This window comes from Nilaparvata lugens, chromosome 6 (genome assembly GCF_014356525.2).
Source record: "Nilaparvata lugens isolate BPH chromosome 6, ASM1435652v1, whole genome shotgun sequence".
Lineage (NCBI taxonomy): Eukaryota > Metazoa > Arthropoda > Insecta > Hemiptera > Delphacidae > Nilaparvata > Nilaparvata lugens.
In genome coordinates, this window is record NC_052509.1 from 65,534,967 (window position 1) to 65,560,199 (window position 25,233).

Consider the following 25,233-nt stretch of genomic DNA (forward strand, 5'->3'; position numbering starts at 1 on the left):
GGCGAATCTTGGCTTTTGGCGAGATTTCTCACCATATTTAGCGATAATATTACAGATGGTTTTTAATAAACATCTTTCAAAAGAAGAAGCTATCACAACCTCTAAAATGCATTTGGCGAGTGTGGATATTGGATTTAACAGCACGACTTTTAGCACATAACTAAAATGACCGTTTTTACTTTCCTTGCCCTATTACCATAGGTAAGGAAAGTATTGCTTTCCGAAAAAAATTAAGGTACCCCAATTTCTAAATTTCTATACGTTTCAAGGTCCCCTGAGTCCAAAAAACTGGGTTTTGGGTATTGATCTGTATGTGTGTGTGTGTGTGTGTGTGTGTGTGTGTGTGTGTGTGTGTGTGTGTGTGTGTGTGTGTGTGTGTGTGTATGAGTGTATGTGCGTCTGTGTACACAATATCTCATCTCCCAATTAACGGAATGACTTGAAATTTGGAACTTAAGGTCCTTTCACTATAAGGTTCCGACACGAACAATTTCGATCAAATGGAATTCAAGATGGCGGCTAAAATGGCGAAAATGTTGTCAAAAACAGGGGTTTTCGTGATTTTCTCGGAAACGGCTCCAACGATTTTGATCAAATTCATACCTAAAATAGTCATCGATAAGCTCTATCAACTGCCACAAGTCCCATATCTGTAAAAATTTCAGGAGCTTCGCCCCATCAATGCAGATAGATTCCCAATTATCAGGCTTCAGATGCAATTGAAACAAAAAACATCAAGTGGAGTAGATTGAGCATGAAAATCTCTACAATTAATGTTCAGTAACATTTTCACCTAAATTTGAAAATAAGCTTTAAATTTGAGAAAATGTGATTATTCAATTGCAAATTATTGTTGATTCTATTAAATCATTCACTATGAAGAGATAGCAGACCTCATGTGTGTCTCCAGCGCTATTGCCCTGTCACCAACTGGCTCAAATATTTGAATAGTAGACTTGAGATGCGCGGGAATACTAGCGTCAGGTGATCAATTTTCATAACGGCAAGGAAAGTTGTGTGAGTGCGCCACACCAGATTTTTAATAAACATCTTTCAAAAAAAGCTATAACAACCTCTAAAATGCATTTGGCGAGTGTAGACATTGGATTTAACAGCACAACGTTGGGCCCATAACTTTAATGACCGTTTTTAGCTATTGGAGACATAAATAAGCTCTTTTTGACGACTCTGCAACGAAATCATGTGTTTAATTGGGCGTTTTTAGTTTTATGGGAGTTATAGTTTACTTTGTGCAACGAGAAGTGGAGTTATGGCTTCATAATAAGTTAAATGCCTGATTTCAACTTTATGTGACGACTGTGCAACCGGGCATGAGAGTGTTTAAATAATGCATGTTTCTAAATGTCTCCACTACCTTCTACCCTACACTCGCCGCTCCACTATGTTCAGAAACATTTGAATAATTGCATTATTTTCAACACTCTCAGCTACCTTCCCTGCTCCACTCTACCTTCGCCTCTCCACTATGTTTCGACCCAAACTAGTACTGTGAAAATTACTAATATCGGGGGACCGCGCTTTGCTCTGGAGTGTAAAAGTCTAGAAAATTTGTAACGAAAGATTGAATTTATAGTTAATATTTATTTATTCATTTTCTCAGTCGTACAATTATTTTTACAGTTATATGAGGAGCCACAACAGGCTTATGCCCAAAACTGTCCCTTTTCAAATTTATACTACAGTCCAAATCAAATCTAGTTAAGCTACTAACACTCATCATAATAACAATTTATTCACACTTCAAAAAACAAACACATCATCAATTACAAATAGATATACTATGAATTCGATTTACTATGTTTGCTACAATATTTGTTAATATACTATGTACTATTCTACACTAACAGCATCTAGTTACTATTTTTGACTTTCTGTAAACATGTTTTCTAAAAAAAAAGATAAATGAACGAAAATAAGTTTTTCTTGCATATTTGTTAATATACTATGTACTATTCTACACTAACAGCATCAGCTATAGTGAGGTCCACGTTATAATGGCAGTGGTTAAAGATATGAGAATAGCGATGACGATTCTCTGCATTAATTAATTATATTTCTACACTGTCAAAAACAAAATTGGCATTGTGGACCTAGAAAAGGATAGTACCACCGGCTTTGTTGAATGATAGACAAGGATAGCAATTCCAAATTTGAACAAATACTGTCATTATAACGTGGACCTCACTATAGTTACTATTTTGGACTTACTGAAGTAAACATGTTTTCTAAAAAAAGAGAAATAAACAAAAATAAGTTTCTCTTGCTGAATTTTTCTTCTCGTGAGATCTGCTGGATGATCCCACACACATGCACTCTCTTCCATTACGGTATCGACAGACGACAAAATTTCCAGCTGTTTTTTCAAGGGTTATTTATCCTTTTATGTCCTTCAGCGAGTTATCCAAGGGTTGAGACCTAGTATAATCGAATCTTCATATCAAAAACCTACTTTGTTCCAAATTTCGTGAAAATCGTTAGAGCCGTTTTCGAGATCCGTTGAACATAAATATATACCCATACAACCATATAATCAGATAACCACATAACCATATACATATATACAGAATTTGCTCGCTCAATACAATAAGATAGTGAGGTCCACGTTATAATAGCAGAGGTGGAAGGATAGCAGAATATCGTTGTCTTCTCAATGCCTTCTATAGACGTTTGCTGAGACAGGCTTATTGATGTAATATTAACTGTTCATTTTCGTTTAAATAATCAATTATATTTCATTAATCAAGCGATTATATTTTTCAATAATTTCATGATGAATTTTCATAATTAAGATGAAATATGTTGTTAATTGATAATTCTACATTGTTAAAAGACGCTCTGGCAAAGCGAGAAAGAGATAGCGCTATGTGCTTTGTTGAATGATAGACAAGGATAGCAGTACCATTGCTAATCAAACACCTGTGTTACACTATAGTAACCCGACATTTTTATCTCTATTCTTACTTCTCGTTGAATGCCGCATGTCAGATTCTATTTCATCTAGTGTTTATGTTATAAATTAGTTCTGTAATTGAAAGTTTTCAAATGATTAAAAAAGTCTTCAAATACAATTGGTATTGTTGTATGGGGGGGGTGCCTTTATGAACGTTTTTAAGCCGCTGCTGATTGTGCAGAAGGCAGTTATCTAGGCTGCGACAGGCCATCCAAGACGTTATCCTACTGATCAGCTTTTCATGGAGTTTCAGGTTTTGGATATTCGACAGCTTTTTGTCAAGGCACTACTTGTGCATATGCATAAAAGAAGGGAAAGTTTAAATATTATTGTATTAAATCATGACCATTTCACATGCCTCTAGCATTAGCAACATAACGATGCCTAGATTGACGAGTCTGGCCTCATCCCGATGCCCCTATTATATTGCTCATCGCTTGTGTTGCAACATGCCTGTTCAGTTGTCAATCTTTAACACATACTGTAATGCCGCGTACAAGAAATGTTGCTCTCTTGGCTGTTCCAACAGAGTAGAGAAACATCGGAGATGTTATTACTGTCTGTTTACCATTTCTAAAAGGTTTTTTGAAAGTGATAATCTGTTTTTAATTTGCTATGTCCGTCTCTGGCATGTGCTTGCCTGGCGGCCCTGATGGATGATCCTTGACCCAAATTAAAACTTTTCTATTTTGTACTTTCTTCTTTCTATCTCTCTCTCTCTATTTGGTAGAGAGTTAGTGGGGAGGATATTTTTAATATTCTTGCCGAAGAATGGACATTGATATATCCAAAGCTCCGCCAATTTATGTAGATGCATAACAATATAATTATCCATAGTTATTATATTACAAATTACTTTTTCATATCATATACTTTCAATAATTATTTTCTTAGTCTATATTATGTAAATTCATCTATAATTTTGCTGTATTGTAAGCTATTGTATATAAGTGTATAATATCCTCTGTCTCCTTTTCACTCTCTTTTTCTTCCTCCTTCTCATCCCTTCTTTCATTTTTTTCTCTTTCTCTAGTTAGTTTTTCCTCTTGTTTCCTCCTTTGAATTAAAATTAATATATTAAGTGATTCGGACTCTTCTTCGCACACAGGCATCATAACCAATGTGAAGAAAATTTCCTATAATGCTTTCTATAATTTTTTGTAATGTGTACTTATAAAGAGGAATAAATTGATTTTTCCTCCAACTACTGTCAAAAGTACTTACTTTACTCCCTGAAACATGATACTAAAGTGTCACTTTTTCGCTCTCGGTACTAAAAAACAGAAAAACTCCCTGGGGAGTAAAAGTGACTCCATTTAATAAATAACATGGGAAGCATCTCTATTTTAAAAACGTACATTTGGAATAGGTCAGAAAGTCTAAGCTCAGATGAGGAAGCATATAGAGTAGTCATTAAACCAACTAAATTCAATACCTCAACCAGACATTTGATCGATACCGTATATAAAATTTATGTTTGTATGCTGAAATTATTATTACAAACTTCATATCACTATACTAAAAAAATGTAAATATTTTTCCTTTTATTCCATATTATCAAAATATCAGCCAACGAATATTACTTATTAACTGATCAAATTTGAAACGGGAACTTCCTCATAGCTGTAGTTTTGGCTGTCATTGTTGTTACAATTTTAGCCGACAGATAGTGCTGTCGGAGGAGAACTGTGATTACAAGCCAGCTGTTTCTGTTTACTTTTTAGATTATTTTGTAACACATTGTTTGGTCACATACGTTTTTAAAAATTATTTTATTAGCAGTTTTTATAAAAATGTAGGTGGAGGAGCAATGTTGTGCATATCACGAGTGAAAAATGTTTTTTCTCCCTCAGGAAAATTGTTGTCCTCGGCTTCGCCTCGCGCTTCAAACTTTTCCCTCAGGGAGAAAAAACAGCACTTTTCACTCTAGATATACAAATAACTATTATTTTATTCTATGATTTTAATTGGCATTTTTCAGGAACTGGGAAACTTGGTTTCTCTTTTGTAAGGATAACAGCACTGATGATTTCACTGAATAGACTGTGGATCGGGACAGGGAATGGAGTCATCATTTCTGTTCCATTATCCGATGGTAAGTTATTTGTGTATCTTTCATTATTTCTTTATTTCTTCAAATAGTTTTATTTGTTCTTGAGCAAGTTATTTGTTCTACATTCATACAATAAGTACATTATTGAAAGTATAGGGAGAGAAAAAAATAAGGTAACCTTGTGATATTCCCCTCCTAAATTTGGATAAGGTTACACATTGTCCGAAATAGGTTTTGCACTTAGACCATTTATAGAGTAGACACTAATAATATAATAATAATAATGGTTTTTGTTCATAGCACAGACATGCCACCAGGGCATGTCCATAAGGGAACACGTCAAGATAATAATAAAAACAAGTCCATAGATGGACAGTCAAAAAGTAACAGAAAGTAAAAAGAAACACAGAAAAATACAACCAAGCAGCAGGCAAATGCGCTATTACAAGAAGTAGCTACTTACAGTTGCCGTGTCACATTCAAAAAATTCCCTTAAAGAGTAAAAGGGATTTTCGTGCAGGAACGTCCTCAATCTCCTCCTCAAGACCACCTCAGGCAAACCTCTGGCGGAAATGGGCAGCTTGTTGAGAATCCTCACCGGCTGGTAGGCCAAGCTGTTTTGAGTCCTCCCCAATCTACAGTAAGGGAGGTTCAGCCTGTGCCTGTTCCTGGTGTCATGCCGATGAAAGTCACCTCTGGTAGGCAAGGCAACAAGTCCCCGAAAAGCTGCAATGGCAGACCTGTAAATGTAGAGGTTGAAGACTGTCATAATGTGCTCCCTTACAAACAGTGGCTTGCAATTCGCCAGATAATCAGCCCCACATAAAATTCTTATAGCCTTCTTCTGCACCAGCAATATCCTTTTTACCTCGGCAGCACCACCCCACAGTGTAATACCATAAGCCATCACGCTATGGAAGAAGGCAAAGTAGCACATTCGATGATGGGCCCCCGGGATGCAACCTCTCAGACTCCTCAGCAGGAACAGCACTCTATTGAGCCTGCAACAGACACCCTGAATGTGATCTCCCCAAGCAAGCTTACGATCCATTGTAAAGCCCAAGAGCTTTACCGAGGGGAAGTTGAACTGATCACCATTCTTGAGGCTGAACACAATGGACTGAGTCTTCTCGCTGTTAAGCAAAAATCTATTTGCTCGGAACCAGTCAGCCACGGTCCCCTCTGAAGCCTGCATCAGTTCATGCAGGTCAGCCAAGTCCCCATTGATGTCCAATAATGAGGTATCATCAGCATAGCATACCACTGTCCTGTTTCTGGAGAGAGCAACATCGTTTATCATGATCAGGAACAATAAGGGCCCCAGCACAGAGCCCTGGGGCACCCCACAGGTCACCAATCTCACCCGCGACCTTATACCATTTGCAGACACAGCCTGCTGACGACCCTCCAGGTAGGAGCGGAGAAGCACCAGAGGACTGCCAACTATGCCATAGGCAGAGAGCTTAGACATTAAGATGTCATGGTCTAGGGTATCAAAAGCCTTGCTGAGATCACAGAGAGTCAACCCAGCAAGACCTCCCCCCTCCAAACTCTCAATTACTTTTAAGATTAAATATCCCACAGCCTCAACAGTGGACCTCCCCGCTCTGAATCCAAACTGCGTACCTGCAAATAAGCCATTAATCTCACAAAATTCATAAAGCTGCTCTGCTATTACCATCTCGAATATCTTTGAGAGTACAGGTAATATAGATATTGGCCTGTAATTGTTGGGGTCACATCTATCACCTTTTTTAAAAACTGGAATCGTTTTTGCCTATTTGAGCTGGCTAGGAAAAACAGACTGAGCTAAGCATAGGTTTATACAGTATGTCAGGGGAACAACAATCAGCTTAATAATACTTTTTATAAACCTACTAGACATATAATAAAAGTCTTTACTAGTAGAGCTCTTCATACTGGATGTGATCCTCAAGATGTCCTCTGGTGTGACACTGTGCCAAGTCAGGGTAGCCGCTGGTGGTTGCCTGGATTCTCTCAGAAGTTGTGTTGGTGATGCTGATGCCTCTGGAGAAGCAGCAATCCTCTCCCTGATGTGCTGGATAGAGTCAATCCAGTGGTCGTTCAGCTCCTCCGAAGACAGCGGGACACTTGCTGGGGCAGGTGATTTTGTCTCCCTTCGGATCACATTCCAGGCTGCCAGACACTTATTAGAGGCCCCATTGATAATGTCTGCATTGTAGGAGAGCCTAGCCTGCCTGGTTTCACGATGGTATCTGACCTTCAGTCTTTGATACATAGACTTCGATTCACCTGAGCCCTCCTGTCGAAACCTTTCATAGGCCATCAGGACCAAGTCTCTCAGATTAATAAGATCTTGGCTTATCCAAGGAGATGTTCGTCCTCTCCCAGCTTGCTTCAGCAGTCTGAGTGGGAAGGCTGAGTTGAACTCACCCAACAGCCGATTGAAGAATGCTGTAAAAGTGGGCTGAGCATCCAGAGAGTGCTGAAGCAGTAGAAACCAATCCACATGACCAATCAAACAGCAGAACCGCTCAAAAGAACTCCTAGAGATAATTCTAGTCATTATTGGTTGGAGTGGCAGGTTGTCTCCCGGTCGGAGATGAGAAGTAGAGGAGGGTTTTGACACTGCCAAATTCGCCCACGTTGACGTCACAACAGTTTGTTGTGTATGTGTTTGTGGTGTTTAACTTACATTGTTGTTGAACAATGTATTGTTGTTAGCTTGGTTGTGACGTCAATATGGGCGGATTTGGCAGTAGATGTTGGCTACAGAGGCTAGACTTCCCAACGTGTCTACTCTATAAATGGTCTAAGGTTTTGCACACTGCAAAAAATAGAAATTCAAAAATTTTGAAAAATAATAAAGTTGAAAGATAAAATTAAAATGACGTGTGGAGTGATTAGGAACGGAACACTCAGTATGGATGATACAGAAAAGCAAGAATAATTTATGGTACTTGTCCACTTTCGATTGATGGACGATTACTATGAAAAAATTATAAATTTATTAGGTTAGCAAAAACAAAACAACGATTAGAAAATAAAAACAGGCTATTGCCCAAAACTTCTTCAATTTTCTTATTTAGTTTATTAGTGAGAGATCAGACAAATATCTTAACAAAGACTGTGATATTCTTTATTGATTAATTTAATAAGTACATCATCAAAATGATAGGGAGAGTAAAAATAAGGCAACCTTGTGCTATTCCCCTCCTAAATTTGGATAAGGTTACACATTGTCCGAAATATGTTAAGTCTTGTAGTTCTTCACTTCACAAAGTTTTTAGTCCTTGAATATGTTCAGAAAGAAGATTTTCAAATTTAGATGCTTCAAAACCAAACATAGAAGAAATATTTCACATTATTATCACTCAAAAAGGAAATATTCACATATTAAAGAAATAATTTCGAAGAAGGACTGAAAAAAAACAAATTTGAATAAACGGCACCTTAGTAACATGAGGAAATGATCCTTCTTATTCATTTAACCTCAATTTTTGTATTTATATAAAAAGGGTATTGCTACGAATGGATAATAATGATGAACTGAAGTATCTTTGCCGAAAATAATTGGATAAAATGTTTGAATTTGACATGAAAAACTAATATTGTTTTGCTCTTTCCAGACCCGAACGGCATTGTGGGAGCAAATCGGGTACCGGCTCCAGTGGTTAGGGTGTTCGCTGACTCTGTGACGTCACAGCTTACCCCCTCCACATTCACTCCCTATTGCTCAATGGCGCAGGCTCAGTTGTCATTCCACGGCCACCGGGACGCTGTCAAGTTCTTTGTCGCCGTTCCAGGTAACTGATATTATATATTATGTTGTAACTGTTGTGATATTATGACGTCACAGGTGACTGGCCCCACCTTCACTCACTATTGTCGCCATTCCAGGTAACTGATATTATATAATGGGCCATATGAATAAAACCAAAGCATATGCTCATGAACATGAGCATGGAGCATAAGGTTTTGCTCATAAGCATTAGGTAGAAGCATAAGCATTTGCTCATTTTTATGTGAATAATCTTTACCTTATACTCTTACCTTATGCTCCTGAACTCTGGAGCAAATGCTCACGTATTTTAAAGATTTTTCATCAGCTGATTCGCCTTTGTGGCCTCACTTTGTTTTTATAGCTCACGTAAGCGCTAAATATGCAAGTAGGAGATACCGCTTGTGTTTGCGTCGTCTGCTCTGTTTTCTATTTATGAATTGAGTTTTAGGTTAGTTGAGTTTAGAATTTTGTAATAATAGCGTGAAAAAAAATGGCATCTTTATAATAATTTTCAGCATAATCTTATAATATCAATAGCCTTCTTATAATCGTCTACACTCTCATCCTCTTAAATGCCTATTTCCTATTTTGTGTGATGGCTATCTTTATATCAGATAGCTATCTTTTGTATTTATTATTTTGTAGGAATAATGGTGATAATATATCATGGTTGAATCTAAAGAGAGTTTTATAGTTCTCAACTATTGGTTGTGATCGTATCTGGTATAGTTTCCTCTTCCTCATACGATTCAGTTGAGCCATTTTACTATGTGCAAAAGGTGAAAGCTGCTCTAGACTAGACTCACCTTTTTTGAAGCATTTGCTTCAAAAGTTGAGCAAATGCTTTAGTTTATTCATACAATTTTGAGTATAAGCTTTTACTTTTGAGCAAATGCTCAAACTATTTTTTTGATGAGCTCGAGCAAAAGGTTTTGCTCGAGTTTATTCATAGAAAATGAAGCAAAAGCTCCATATTTTAGAAGTATAAGCAAATGCTCAACTTTATTCATATGGCCCATCATGTTGTAACAGTTGTGATATTATGACGTCACAGGTGACTGCCTCCACCTTCACTCACTATTGTCAAGTTTTATTGTCGCGGTTCCAGGTCCTTGTCTATCATTAGACAAAGCAAACAGCTTTAACCTTTCCAACTCCACACCGTTGCAAAATTGTTTTTCTTTCGCCAAATCGTTGCCAATCGCTATGAAGAAATATAATAAACTAGCAGGATATTGATTTTGTTTTTAAATATGAGAGTGAAGGATACGTAAAGATTCTGAATTTACCGTGGATGCTTACAGGCCTGTTTTCATTCTTATCAATCAATTCTAATTTGATAAATGGAACAAATTCATTCAATGTGTGATTCAAAGTTTACGCAACTATAAACCCAACCAAACTGGACGTACTCCAAGTGACTCCGTAACTTATTTGAGAGCTCGCGTGGTTCATGAATCAGAGATTGTGGGTTAGAGACCTATCAAGCTCACTTTTTTTCTGGAAATTTTAAACTCTTATGAAGATTATCCATGTAATTTTGAACAAAATGAACAATTATTCAACTTTTACAGGTTTCCTGGACATAAGGAGATCATTTTACAACACAAAATTTCCTCCGGTGCAAAGCACGGGTTACCTTCCAGTTTTCAATAATTTATTGCATTATAATTGATTGTGTATTCGGTCTTCACCACCTTATTTCAAATATCGGGGCACCGAGCTTCGCACGTTATTTATTTATTGATAAACAGAGCACAATTCTTCAAAATGATTATTTGCTATAAATGGTCCAAAAAGTAGGTTATGTTTCATACTCTTGAATTCAGGACCAATTTTCAGTCAAAATATTTAAAAGCAGAAAAGTTCTAATTTAGATTGTTTACAAACCAAATCGAATAACAAAATAACACTTACTAAACACTAAACTATAAAATAATCCAAAGTTACATTGCTCATTGTTAATCTTGTATTGTTGTATTTGTGAAGGAGACACATTAGGGGTAACCTGTTGTCTCCATAAATAAATAAATAAATAATGATTAACTTTGAATATTATGATATACCATCTCATGTCAACAAATCAGATTATTTTGATCCAGTCAATTACAATTTTTAGATTTCTTGTGAGATACGGTAAGCTTATTAATTACACAGCTGATCTCCCACACAGGCACACTCATCTTCTGTTATCGACAGACGACGAAATTATCATCTGTTCATCTCCAAGGATGAATAATTATTATCCTTTGCATGTCCTTCAGCGAGTTTCCCCAGGGATGAGACCTAGTGCAATCGAATTTTTTATATCAAAAACCTTCTATGTTCCAAATTTCGTGAAAATCGTTAGAGCCGTTTTCGAGATCCGTTGAACATAAATAACCAGATATAAAAATATAAACAGACATACAGAAATTGCTCGCTTAATACATAATAGGATAATATAATAGTATAATAGGATGTCTATTCTGTATTTCATTGCACAACAGTACTTTATCAGTCGGTTTCTTTTCAATTTGCCTTATTATTATTTTTCAGGCAGTGGGGGTTCTTCAGCTGCCACTAGTCAACCAACAGCATTGCCAACTTTGGAGAATGACTCAGACCCAGATAAACCAATATGGATGCTAGTTCTATCAGGCGGTGAAGGATATATTGACTTCAGAATGGGTGAGTTCACCAAATCAAATTGTTATTATTTCAAACTTAATCCCAACTTTTTATGTGTTTGCTTAGTTTCTCCAAGTAGTTTAATTATTTCTGTAGTAGGTAGATATGATTATATTGAGGTCCACGTTATAATGGTAGTGGAGGAATAACAGACATAATTTTAATTTTTTTTGAGACATAATTAGAGATTTAAGTGTTTTCATAACCTTATCTGGTCTATTTTTATCAAAATTAGGGAGGGAACCAGTCTTGGGTTTATCCTGTTGATTCACTCTCAATCATTAATTTGATATTGTGATTGTGTGAAATAAATAACCTACATAATAGTTGGACGATTTGAGACAAAAAAAAGAGGTTTTGAGCTATAGCCTTTTTTATAACCATTGTATTATTTGCTCTATTCAATAAATATATAGATAAACAACATTGCCGATTCTCTGCCTTGCCAGTGCCTCCTATAGAGGATAGCTGATACCGGTGATATTAACTGTTCATTCTTGTTTAAATCAATCAATTATATCTTATTCTATTTAAAAGAATGATTGAATTAAAATGTTCACAATCAAGTTTAAATATGTTTTTGATTAATTATTATATTTGTACATTATTAACGATCTGGCAACGTTTCGGAGCTAGACAAGAATAGCGCTATCTGCTTTGTCGTATGATAGCCAAGGATAGCAACACCAATGTTCTATAAAATACTACTATTATAACGTGGATTATATGACATCTTTTCACCAATTTTGAAATGCATGTACGGTAGTCCTATTATCAATGTTTTTTTCTGTAGCGAAATTAGTATTTGTAGGATATTAATTATTTTTTCAAGATCCCTTGCTACTTTTCTATCATGACAGACTATTTATGCTTATGGGCATTTAAAAAAAAAAAACCATGCTTAAACCTTAGCAGGTATTATTGAAATCCTTCAACCCCTGCTTTGCAGGCACGGGCATTCAAAGTCTTCTGATAATATGAATCGCATGTCGAGATTAAGCACATGATTTTTATGCTTGAAGCTCTTATCATAAAACGATTTAAATCCACTAAAATAAATATACTTTTAGAACAATTATATTTTTTATCAAAGAAGTATTTTTCCATGTTTCCTTATTGTTGTAATATCTGCTCAGTTCCAATTGTTCAATAAATCAATATTGATATTCAATAATTGTAAACAAATATAATCTCTTGAATTAATTGGAAAAAATTTTAATGCGTAATTTTTAGTTTAATATTATCATCAAAGTTTTTATAGTTTTTGCTTTTTAAATGTGATTTTGTGTTTGAAAATAGTCTTCTTGATTTTAAAACTTATAAAATAGGAACTCAGGAAGTAAAGGTGCATATATTTAGTGAGAAAAAATGAAGGACCCAAGACATAACCTATAAACTTGGGTATTGATAGGAAATGACATTGGGTAATACGGCGATACAGAGCATCCGACAGGATCTCTCTGCCGATTAAAGCCATAAGAATAAATAAAATCTCTTGAATCATAATACTTGTAATAGGTGATAAAACTATTTCAGTGTCAATGGATTTGCCTTAGAAATTTTGTTTCCGTTCTAAAAAATTACTATTGATTTTATAATGTTTTGCCTGCCTAGATGTTAGTATTTGATCAATATCCAAATCCTGTTTTCAATTCTCTAGACCATTTTATCCTCGTACTAAATTTTTATTCCAACGGTATGATCGCTTTATTTATTTATTACATTACACAATGTAATAAATAAATCATTTTGGATGTGTGTAAGTGTATGCAAGTGCATGTCAGATCATGTCAGAGAAACAAAATCTGGAAAGAGCTATTGTAACACGTTGTGACTTGTTTGTAGCTGCAACCAGCAAGTGCACGCGTTCAGTGTGAATGTTCCTATTGCTCTTTCCAGATTTGTTTCTCATCTTCGCGCTTGCTCATGCTTGCACTTGCACATATACGCATCCAATGTGATCATACCCTTAGATTTCTAGATTCTTATACAGTTCACCTCAATTTCAACCTCCTATTTATCCTATAATAGCCTATTATCATAGTTAGTTGAGTAGTTTGTTAGTTTTTTATCAACTCATCACAATTTGTATGCTCTTTCCTCTGTTTTCCTTGTAGACTAAATTTGTATTGACATTGCTACTCCTCATGAATGAAATTCCTCACATCTTTATTACATAGCACCATTTTCATTCTATTTTATTATACGACCGGTTTATGGTACTTATTTATCTCATTCATTTAATGACAAAAATACGTAGTGGAAAAAATAGGCATACTATTACAACTATTTCTAACACAATTTCGAAAAATACAGTCCCACATCTGTAGGTCATGTCCGAATTTCTGTTTATGCCAACGGGTTTTACGCTGCAATAATTATTCATCCCTCTATTTATTTATTGATTTATGAAAACATGGAAGGATATTGGATTTCTCCCAAAAATGGCTTCCATAACAACATAATTACAATAGTTCATTATACATAGTAAGAGCACAAAAAATTAAGAATATTAAAAATCAAGTAATAAATAAATAATTTTACTTCCATCATGAATTTCATTTGACATTCATTTTAAGTTTTGGAAATTACACACTTTGGCAAGTTGTGTGGTCATTGTTATTAATGTATTTAATAAATAATTGTTAAGACAAATTAGATTAATTTTTTGGAGTTCAGTGCATCACTTTACAGACATTTTAGCGCACGGTGTCTGCATCATCATGTAAACTTTAATCATTATTCCTAATAAGCTAAGATAATCAGCAATAAGTAAAAAATCAAATATAACAAGACAACACATGAGTAGATCTCAATGATATAGAAACATACAATTTATAAAAAATAAAGCAGCATACAAAAACAATACATAAACTGAAAAACCAATGGATTCACAACCAAATTAAAGACCATCATTATTAATAATAAATGTATTAATAATAAATAAATGTATTTCCTTAAAGAAATACAAACAAGGAATTAAAAACATAAAAATTACAAAATAATACAAACAAGCAATTAAAAACATAAAAAGTACAACATATCTAAAATACAATTCAATAGGTCTATAAAAAAATATGTAATTTAATTCTATTGGAAATTAACCTACTCAACTATGGGAAACCCATGTACTAGAGTAGGTATTATTCCCTCTAGACCATTTTATTTTTCTGTTACCATAGTTAGTTGTGTAGTTTCTTAGTTTTGTATCGACTTATTTCAATTTGTATCCTCTGTCCTCTGTTATTTTTGTAGATTAAAATTGTATTGTCATTGCAACTTGATTAGAATTTCCTTAGATAAATGATAGAATTCCATTGCTTTCACAATTTTCTTTAGCTTTTTGTTTGTTGAGAGCTGTCCTTGTACGTTGACTGTCAGAAGAAGTGAAGTGTCCAAAATATTATTTCTTAGATCCACTTTTTCAAGTAATTTCCTAAATTATTTCATTAGTTTTCCAGTGCTTCCACAATTTTATTTTTTAGCTTTTTGTTTGTTGAGACCTGTCTTTGTACGTTGACTGTCAGAGGAAGTGAAGGGGTTGTATTGTGTTTTTGTCATCGAAATGGGGCTTTATGGAGAGTGTTTATGTTTATTGTTTTGTTTGATTTATGTGGATGGTTTGGGAATTTGAGTGAACAATATTTTGGTGGGGTGGTTTTTCAGTGGATGACGCCGAAGAGGCTCAGGATGCAGCCACTCATCTCATAGTCTGGCAAATTGTGGTCCGGTAAACAAAACGTATATAAACCATCACCTATTATCAGACTGCTTCTCTCTCTCTCTTTCTCCTTGGATTCATATGTTCTTCTCCTTCTCTATTACTGTGCCTTCTTTGTTTTCTTGTTCACAATAGTAAAAAACCGTATATAAAATATCAATCACCTACTATAGTGAGGTTCACGTTATAATGGCAGTGCAGAAAGATGGGTGAATAGCGTTACCGATTCTCTGCCTTACCTTTGACTTCTATCAAATCAAATTCAAAATTTCTAGTTTATTTATTTCTGGACTGAAAAGTAGACTCAAATAAAAGTGGATAGCATATCCTATCATTTTTATTCATTCATAGCTCTACCTTCATTGTATTATCATTCATCCCATCATCATCACCTATAGTGAGGTCCAGGTTATAATGGCAGTGAAGAAAGATAGGAGAAAAACGTTGCCAAGTCTCTCCATTTTGCCACTGACTGTACACAGCTGTTACTCAATTCATTCCATTAAATTTAATCTAATAATAATCATCATTTCCTTAATAAAATAATCAATTTAATGTCAAATTGATCAAGAAAATATATTTTTCATAATTTGATTAAAAAATTTGCTTTTATGACTAAGATCAGATTTTTATTTTTATACAAACCTGAAATGGCGGCTAATTTGAAAAGCTGTGATACAACAATCTGAATTTCAAAACAACAGAAATTGAGTTATTTGGTAGGTATGCTATTCCAATTTCCTTTAAAAATAATAGAAAAATAGAAATCCTATTTAAAAATGAGTAATTTCAATGGATTAATTCTGAAATAACTTTTCAATATTATTTATACCGGTACGAGTAGGTCTAACCTATAGGGGTAGGCTAACTGAAGCATGGATGAAGTCTAGGATGGTTAGTTATCAACTTTTAAAATGTCATTTCAGGTATTTTAATTTGTATTTCTCATTCGGTAATGTTTAAAAACTATTTCATTGTTTCAAAAATACATTTTAAATCCATTATACGACTTGTGTACTCGAATATTTTGATAGAATGAAGAAAGAAAATGACGGCTGAGAATATGGTTTGTTCAGTTTTGTACAGTCACTATCAAAAGTGAATATAAAAGAATCTGGTGTGGCGCACTCACACAACTTTCCTTGCCGTTATGAAAATTGATCACCTGACGCTAGTGTTCCCGCGCATCTCAAGTCTACTATTCAAAGATTTTTCAATTTTAGGTGAAAATGTTACTGAACATTAATTGTAGAGATTTTCATGCTCAATCTACCCCACTTGATTTTTTTTGTTCAATTGTAACTGAAGCCTGATAATTGAGAATCTATCTGCATTGATGGGGCGGAGCTCCTGAAATTTTTACAGATATGGGACTTGTGGCATTTGATAGAGCTTATCGATGACGATTTTGGGTATGAATTTGATCAAAATCGTTGGAGCCGTTTCCGAGAAAATCACGAAAAACCCTGTTTTTGACAACATTTTCGCCATTTTAGCCGCCATCTTGAATTGCATTTGATCGAAATTGTTCGTGTCGGATCCTTATAGTGAAAGGACCTTACGTTCCAAATTTCAAGTCATTCCGTTAATTGGGAGATGAGATATCGTGTACACAGACGCACATACACTCATACACACACACACACATACAGACCAATACCCAAAAACCAGTTTTTTGGACTCAGGGGACCTTGAAACGTATAGAAATTTAGAAATTGGGGTATCTTAATTTTTTTCGGAAAGCAATACTTTCCTTACCTATGGTAATAGGGCAAGGAAAGTAAAAATCGATGTGTATGTAACTGGCTTAACTGTTCATTCTTGTTTAAAATAATCAATCATATTTTATTCGCCAAGACAATAATACTTTTCAGTATAATGAGTTCTCATAATTGGGATTGAATATTCTGTTGATGAATTATATTTCTACATTTTAAAAAAAATTCTTTGGCATCATTGCGAAACTAGAAAAGGATAGGGCTATCTGCTTTGTCGAATGATAGACAAGGATCGCAACACCAATGTTAATTGAATACTGTCATTATAACGTGGACCTCACTTTATCAGACTCCTTGGATTTATATGTTCTTCTCCTCTTCTATAACTGTTCCCTCTTCTTTTACATGTTTACAATCATTGTGCAATATTTTCGGCTTCATCACCACTCTACCTGTAAACTGCACTTTTCTGTATGGGGTAAATTTTTTACATGGGATTATAAACTTCTTGAATCTGTCTTCAAATGTTGTAAATAATGAAATAATGTCTTCTTCTGTCTGTTCTAAGCAATGCTAGGAGCAAATTGTCCACAATATTTGATAATACCTCTAAATTGACTTTAATCATAACCTTGAAAAGTTTTGTTTTCTTATTATTCTTGATTTCTAATACAGGATTCTGGAGTCTTATTAGACTTAAGTCTTATTAGACTTAAAATTTTTAAAATAAAATAATTTGATAAAATAATTTTAATAAATAATTTGTAAATATTTCAGAGGAAATATCTATTCCAGTTCCTCATACTTGAATACTTTAAGCTTAAGATTCGAATCACAGCTTTTACTAAGTACATGAATAAATTACTATAGTGAGGTTCTCGTTATAATGGCAGTGGAGGAAGAAAGCAGAACAACGTTGCCGATCCTCTGTCTTGTCAATGCCTTCTATAGACAGTAGCTGATACAGGTTTATTGATGTAATATTAACTGTTCGTTCTCGTTTAAAATAATCAAGTACATTTTATTAAGCAAGAAATTATATTTTTAAATAATTTCATTATTAAATGAAATATTTTGTTAATTAATAATAAATTCTACATTGTTGAAAGACGATCTGGCAACAGATAAAAGCGAGAAGGAGATAGCGCTATCTGTTTTTTGAATGATAGACAAGGATAGTAATACCATTGCTAATCAAGCACTGCCATTACAACGAGGACCTGGCTATGAATTGTAGCACATGCGCAGTATGAGAATATCTGAAAATGATCAATAGACTTCAATTGTTGATATAAACTCTCTTCTATGTATTTAAAATCAATTCGTAAGTAATTATGCTGTGATCTAATTAAAATATAGCATGTATATGCACGGAAATTTGTAAATAATCACTACATTATAAACTTGACTGTAACATTCATCATTTATAATTTTTACGAAGAAGCATCGGGAGAGAAAAACCAAGGATACTCCTTGTAATATTCCTCTCCCAAATTTAGATAACATTTTAAAAGTCCAAAATAGGGTTATGATTTCTCTTTTCTAAAATTTAGTCCATTTTCACAACATAAAACATTGAAATTATAATAACTCAAATACAATTCGAAGAAAGTGCAGTAAATTTTCTCATAATGATCAGACTTCTGAACTCTTTGGTGGCCCTTGGAAGCTTTTAGCATAGAGAAAAAATAGCGTAAGTAAATATCCTGGTATAGGGAATTTATGTCGCAACTTTTACTGTTATCTCAAGCCGATTACTGTCGATTATTGTCAATTTTCACTGTTTTGATGGAGTGATAGTGTATGAACGGCACAATTTGAGAGACTACCAGCGTCACACAGCTGCATAGGTAAGAACTATGTGAACTATCGGCTTGGGATAACAGTAAAAGTTGCGACATAAACGCCCTATACCATGGGATATCTACTTATGCTATCGTTTCTCTATGCTTTTAGTGAGATGTATAAAAAACATATCAAGTAATCTTTCATTCTTTTGCTGGTTTAATAATTATAAATTTTACAGTACATTCTAGCTCCTTGCTTTGAATAATTCTGTTGATACTTTTTATTGCTCCTTATTCTCTTGTAAATTGTTCCAAATGCAAAATTGATAATAATTTTTTCCTTACAAATAAAATACGAGTATTATTGATTATTCTATACAAGAATGAACAGTTCATATTACATCAGATATACTGGTATCAGCTATCCTATATAGAAGGCAGTGGCAATGCAGAGAATCAGCAACGCTGGTCTCCTATCCTTTTCCACTGCCATTATTATAACGTGGAACTCACTATACAAGTTTGATATAGTAATGGCAGTGTTTTGGCCCACGTTATAATGGCAGTGTTTGATTAGTAATGGTATTGCTATCCTTGCCTATAATTCATCAAAGCGGATATCGATATCTCTTTCTCGCTTTGCGCTGTTGCCAGATCGTCTTTTAACAATGTAGAATTAATTATTAATTAACAAAATATTTCAACTTAATTATGAAATTATTGAAAAATATAATTTCTTGCTTAAAGAAATTTAATAGATTATTTTAAACGAGAATGAACAGTTAGTCTCAGCTCACACTTACGCGACTCAGGTCGAGAAGAGATTCGACTATAGTCGAGAGCTTGTGTTTCCAAATGGTGACACTCAGACCAGTCGATTCTAGTCTCCGCGACGTCACCATTTGAAAACACATGCTCTCGACTAGAGTCGAGTCTCTTCTCGACCTGAGTCCCCTAAGTGTGAGTTGAGCCTTAATATTATATTAATAAACCTGTATCAGCTACCGTCTATAGAAGGCATTGACAAGACAGAGGATCGGCAATGGTTTTCTCCTATCTTTCTCCACTGCCATTATAACGTGGACCTCATTATAGACAGTTAATAAAATGAAGCTTAGTTAATTAAAATTCCACAGTTACTCTATGGAGAATTGACATCAGTAATCCATTAATTTCTGTAGTCTTGAAAGATTTTGTTGTCAGAATGTTTTCAAAAATAACTCGAAATTTTGGTTGTAATTTTTGTTTGAACTCACTTTATGTGGATTGAGTCTCAGTGTACAGTATTAATTTCTTGTTTTCTGTCTCTTTTTTCGTATGAATCAGGAGCGGGAGAAGACAATGACGACGAATTGGGAGAAGACCATCAAAATGTGGCCGCCGCTTTGGGTAGAGGGGAAAGGAGCCATCTCATAGTGTGGCAAGTAACCATGCCTGCGCATGCGCAGATCTAAATGACGTCATCCCCTGCGAAGCGCAGATATAGATTACGTCATCACTACGCCAGACACCTCCAGATGACGTCATTACTACGCCGGACACCTCTAGATGGCGTCATCACTACGCCGGACATTTCTAGATGACGTCATCAGTACGCCGGACTCCTCTAGATGACGTCATCACTACGTCGGACGGCACCTCTAGATGACGTGATCACTACGCCGGGCACCTCTAGATGACGTCATCACTACGTCGGACGGCACCTCTAGATGACGTTATCACTACGTCGGACGGCACCTCTAGATGACGTCATCACTAAATTATTTTCCTCAATTACCTTTTTTTATAAGCGACGCACAACATTAATGTGCTCATAACCTGAATTTATGCTTTTGAACAAATTTAACTAGGAGATATTTAGTAAAGTACTAAGGAAAATATGTATTGTAAAATAACTGACGAATTTTTCTTACATTGAAGTATAATGTATTCGTGATAATTGATATTGTTATGAGTTAGTTCAAAATTACCCAGCACATGTATTGCTAGACGTTTATTGAGAATATTTTATTATATAACTCACTTGTACAGGATGATTAGTTTGGATTGTTTGTTCGTTTTACAAAAGTTGACTAGTTTGGTTTTTAACAATGATAATTCTTTATTGATTCATACAATAAGTACATCATTAAAAATTATAGGGAGAGAATAAATAAGGTAACCTTGTGCTATTCCTCTCCCAAATTTAGATAAGGTTACATATACTACGAAGTAATTGTTTGTACAAGCTGCTTGCAAATATTATCGATTGTAAAAACGAATTTATTGATTTCGCAAAATTATTGCGCTCCAATACATCGCGCGATAACTGTCTTAGGCTAGGCACACACCTGTTAGTCAAGACAAGACATGATCAGACACGTTTAGTCACAATACTTCACATAGTTGCTTATGAAGACATGTTTAATTGCAATGACTAATCAGTGTATGTTGCGTCATAAGCAACTATGTGAAGTATTGTGTTTGATCATGTCTTGTCTTGTCTTGACTAGACAAGTGTGTGCCTAGCCTTACTCAAACAATAAAGTCGCGTTTTACGCTCTTAATACATAAATAGTTATTTCAGTTTCTAAAAAAAGATTCAGTTACTAAAATTTATGTTTTTAGATTTGAGGCAAATTAATTTAATATCATTCATTTGTCACTCTTGATTGAAAAAACATAAACTACAATTTTTCAGCACAAACATTTTATTATTAAGTACGGTAGCCTAATTATATCCATCCAAATTATTTTGTAGTATTTTCTGTTAGGCTACATGCCTTGTAAAGATTCATAAATTGTTGTTTCTAGAGTTGTGTTGAGCAACTGAATAAAATGTATTTTTAACACTCATCAAGTTTTGTGTACTTTATGAACACTGAATGTTCAATTGTTTTAATCATTTGACCATAGTTAAATTGATTATTTCTATTAGTGTTTAGTAATTTAAATTACTATAAATTTTTTTATTATTTTACTTCGTTCAGTGTACACATGCAGTACCTTATTGTTAATACTTCATCCAATAGTCATAAGTCATGAAAAAAATATGATAATACTTTCAAACTGTTGTGCCAAAATTGTATGTGAATAAAATTCCAAGACAATATTTTCCTTAGTTTGAAATGTACCTATTGACTCTAGTGATATTTTAACCATGGAAGAAACCATTCTCTTTTCTTATTGTATGTTCAAGCTCGATTGAACATCAAAGTGGTTTGAAAACATTATCAAGGTTGGACGGAAATCATAGTTGCTGAGCAAGAAATTTTTAAATGAAATTTCTATCTGCTTTAGTAACTCACTACAGTTCAATCCATTTGAAATTTGTTCATTTTTATTGTATATTCTGCAAATCATCCTGTACTTTTCATTGAGATTAATTGTTTCTAGTAATTGGATTAAAGGTCAGTGCTTTAATGTAAATTGTAATGGCTTTTTGAAATACTTTTTACCTTGTTGAACTTGGTATGAAAAGGCTTGAAGCCTTCTGTAGGTAATATTTTAAAGAAAAAGTTATATTTTAGTTATGATAATTTATAATGTGCGTTCTTATTTATTTTATTTATTATGTGCATTACTTTTCTAATCTGTGATTACAAAATAGCTGCATAGTTAATGCAGACATGACATTAAATGAATATTGAATTATGTTAATTTTTGTTGAATAACATTAGAATATTTTGAAGATTTTTGTTTCAAAATGATTGGTTTGTTTGAATATAGTAATATTCATAGCTTGTACACGTTAAAATGTACATTTGTTGATAGGAATTAGAATTTTATATTTATTGATTTCGTAATATTTATTATAAATACTCTAAATTGAATAAATTTGAATCTAATAAATTATTTGTGAAGCAAGTCTTTCTTTCTATTCGCCTTCCTCTACATGAATATGTTTGTATCTGGAGTAAACCAGTGGATTCACTCGTTAATAATTTTGATTCCTTTTGGACCTCCCCGAAGACTTTCATTGAATATTTCACTCATTACAAGTTACAGTGATACCTTTTTTGGTAGCTCTATACAGGCATAGGTTGAAAGATAGCATAAGAAGATATCCCATGATATAGGTAATTTTGTTCCAAATTCCAAGCCGATTTTTGTTAACTCAAGCTGATTCCTGTCGGCTACTGTCTTATTATTCCTGTTTTGGCAGGGTGAAAGTGAGAACGGCACAGTATGAGATACTACCATAGCAGTATAGGCGGTGGGACCTTCCCGAAATGGACTCCCCACCAACAAAAGCCATACGAATTTACTTTTACTTCCATAGTCAAATAGCTTAACGGAAAAGATCTACCTACAGACTATTAGCTTGAGTTAACAGTGAAATTTGGAACATAAACGCCCTATCTTCTTAAGCTATATTACTTTCCTTGCCCTATTACCATAGGTAAGGAAAGTATTGCTTTCCGAAAAAAACTAAGGTAACCAAATTGGAAAATTTCTATACGTTTCGAGGTCCCCTGAGTCCAAAAAAGTGGTTTTTGGGTATTAGCCTGTATGTGTGTGTTTGAGTGTATGTGCGTCTGTGTACTCGATATCTCATCTCCCAATGAACGGAATAACTTGAAATTTGGAACTTAAGGTCCTTCCCCTATAAGGATCCGACACGAACAATTTCGATCAAATGCAATTCAAGATGGCGGCTAAAATGGCGAAAACGTTGTCAAAAACAGGGGTTTTCGCAATTTTCTCGAAAATGGCTCCAACGATTTTGATCAAATTCATACCTAAAATAGTCATTGTTAAGCTCTATCAACTGCCACAAGTCCCATATCTGTAAAAATTTCAGGAGCAAGTTTGATTTTGGATTCTCAATTATCAGGCTGCAGATACAATTTAAACAGAATATTTCAAGTGGAAAAGATTGAGCATAAAAATCTCTACAATTAATGTTCATTAGCATTTTCACCAAAAATTGAGAATAAGCTCGAAATTAGAGAAAATAAGATTATTCAATTGCAAACTGTTGGCAACTGTTGATTCTATTAAATCATTCACTATGAAGAGATAGCAGACTTCTTGTGTCTGCAGCGCTATTTTTTCATCATTTTCTTGTGAAAAATAAAAATGTCTCAAACTTTGTGACCTTATGCTCCTTTGCGAGAAACATGAATCTGGAATTATATTTTCAAATTTTCTAACCGTTCAGGAGATTTGAATATTTGAAAATTTTATGTTTGCAGCTTCATAACTCACTCTGTATAGTAGCTGTGGGTACCAAATTTGGCTCCAACATTTCCCAGGTCAAGCTTCATATATGGTGCAAATTTCAGCCAAATCTGAGATGCTTTTTGATCCACGAAGTCCATGATTTTCATCATTTTTTTGTGAAAAATAAAGAAAGCTTGAAATTCGTTATCTTATGGACTTTGATGTGAGAAACACAAATTTGAAATCATATTAGCAAAATTCCTTACCGTTCAGTAGATATGACCAAATTTCAGCCAAATCTGAGAAATGATTTTCATCAATTTTTTGTGAGAAATAAAAATCGATCAAACTCCGTGATCTCTTGGTCTTTGATACGAAAAACATGAATCTGGAATCATATTTGCAAAATTCATTATCGTTCAGAGGAGATATGACCAAATTTCAGCCAAATCTGAGGTACTTTTTGTTTCAGTGTTTCACGATGGTTTAGACCATGATTACAATCAATATTGTAATTTTATATTTTAAATATATTCAATATTGTAATTGTAATTTTTTTCGTCTGTTTCCAGAATTCAAATGACGTAAATTATCTTGGAAACTCCGAAAGGATGGTCGGATTTGTTTGATTTTGGTACCAAGTTAGTCTTACATTTGATGAAATTGAAAATAAAGACACATTATCAACTGAACTAAACACATATATATTTTAATGTGTGTAAGCATTAATCGGTAATGCCTCAGTTACCACTTGCTATGTTTTAACCTCCTGTTACATTTCTAAAATACAAATGAGCTCAGTAGTTACATAAATCATGAGAAATTTGAATTTCCCGCTCAAATAGTATAAATCATGAGAAATTTGAATTTCCCGCTAATCATGAGAAATTTGAATTTCCCGCTCAAATGTTATAAATCATGTGAAATTTGAATTTCCCGCTCAAATAGTATATATAAATCATGAAAAATTTGAATTTACCGCTAATCATAAGAAATTTGAATTTCCCGCTCAAATAGTATAAATCATGAGAAATTTGAATTTCCCGCTCAAATGGTATAAATAAAATCATGTGAAATTTGAATTTCCCGCTCAAATTGCATATTAGAAATGACCAGATTTCTACCAGGGCATCAGAAACATGCAAGAGGTACACAAACTAGATCAGTGTTGCGGGTTGCCTATGCTTGCATTGGAAGGCGTTGAAAAAAATCCATGGACTTTGTCATTGATTTGTAAAAAATAAAAATCGCTCAAACTTCGTGATCATATGGTCTTTGATGCGAGAAACTCGAATCTGGATCCATATTTGCAAAAATCCTTACCATTCAGGAGATATGATCATTTGAAAATTTCATGTTTGCAGTTGCATAACTCACTCTATATAGAGGGGGTGCCAAATTT

General features: G+C 34.2%; 1 protein-coding gene across 17 annotated transcripts in view; it reads left to right on the plus strand.

Annotated features, from left to right (window-relative positions):
• Positions 1-21,274, plus strand: part of LOC111055439 (C-Jun-amino-terminal kinase-interacting protein 4) — a 134,064-nt gene extending 112,790 nt beyond the window's left edge. For 12 of the 17 annotated variants that reach the window (XM_039431741.1, XM_039431745.1, XM_039431739.1 and 9 more), the window contains 4 exons: positions 4,953-5,066; positions 8,636-8,812; positions 11,329-11,460; positions 20,013-21,274. In XM_039431741.1, coding sequence (XP_039287675.1) covers positions 4,953-5,066; positions 8,636-8,812; positions 11,329-11,460; positions 20,013-20,140 — 551 coding nt within the window. In that variant the 3' untranslated portion in view covers positions 20,141-21,274. Of the gene's footprint in view, positions 1-4,952; positions 5,067-8,635; positions 8,813-11,328; positions 11,461-15,126; positions 15,202-20,012 lie in introns of all 17 variants that reach the window. The other 5 variants (XM_039431744.1, XM_039431753.1, XM_039431748.1 and 2 more) reach the window with 4 other exon arrangements.
• The last annotated feature ends 3,959 nt before the right edge of the window (positions 21,275-25,233 follow it).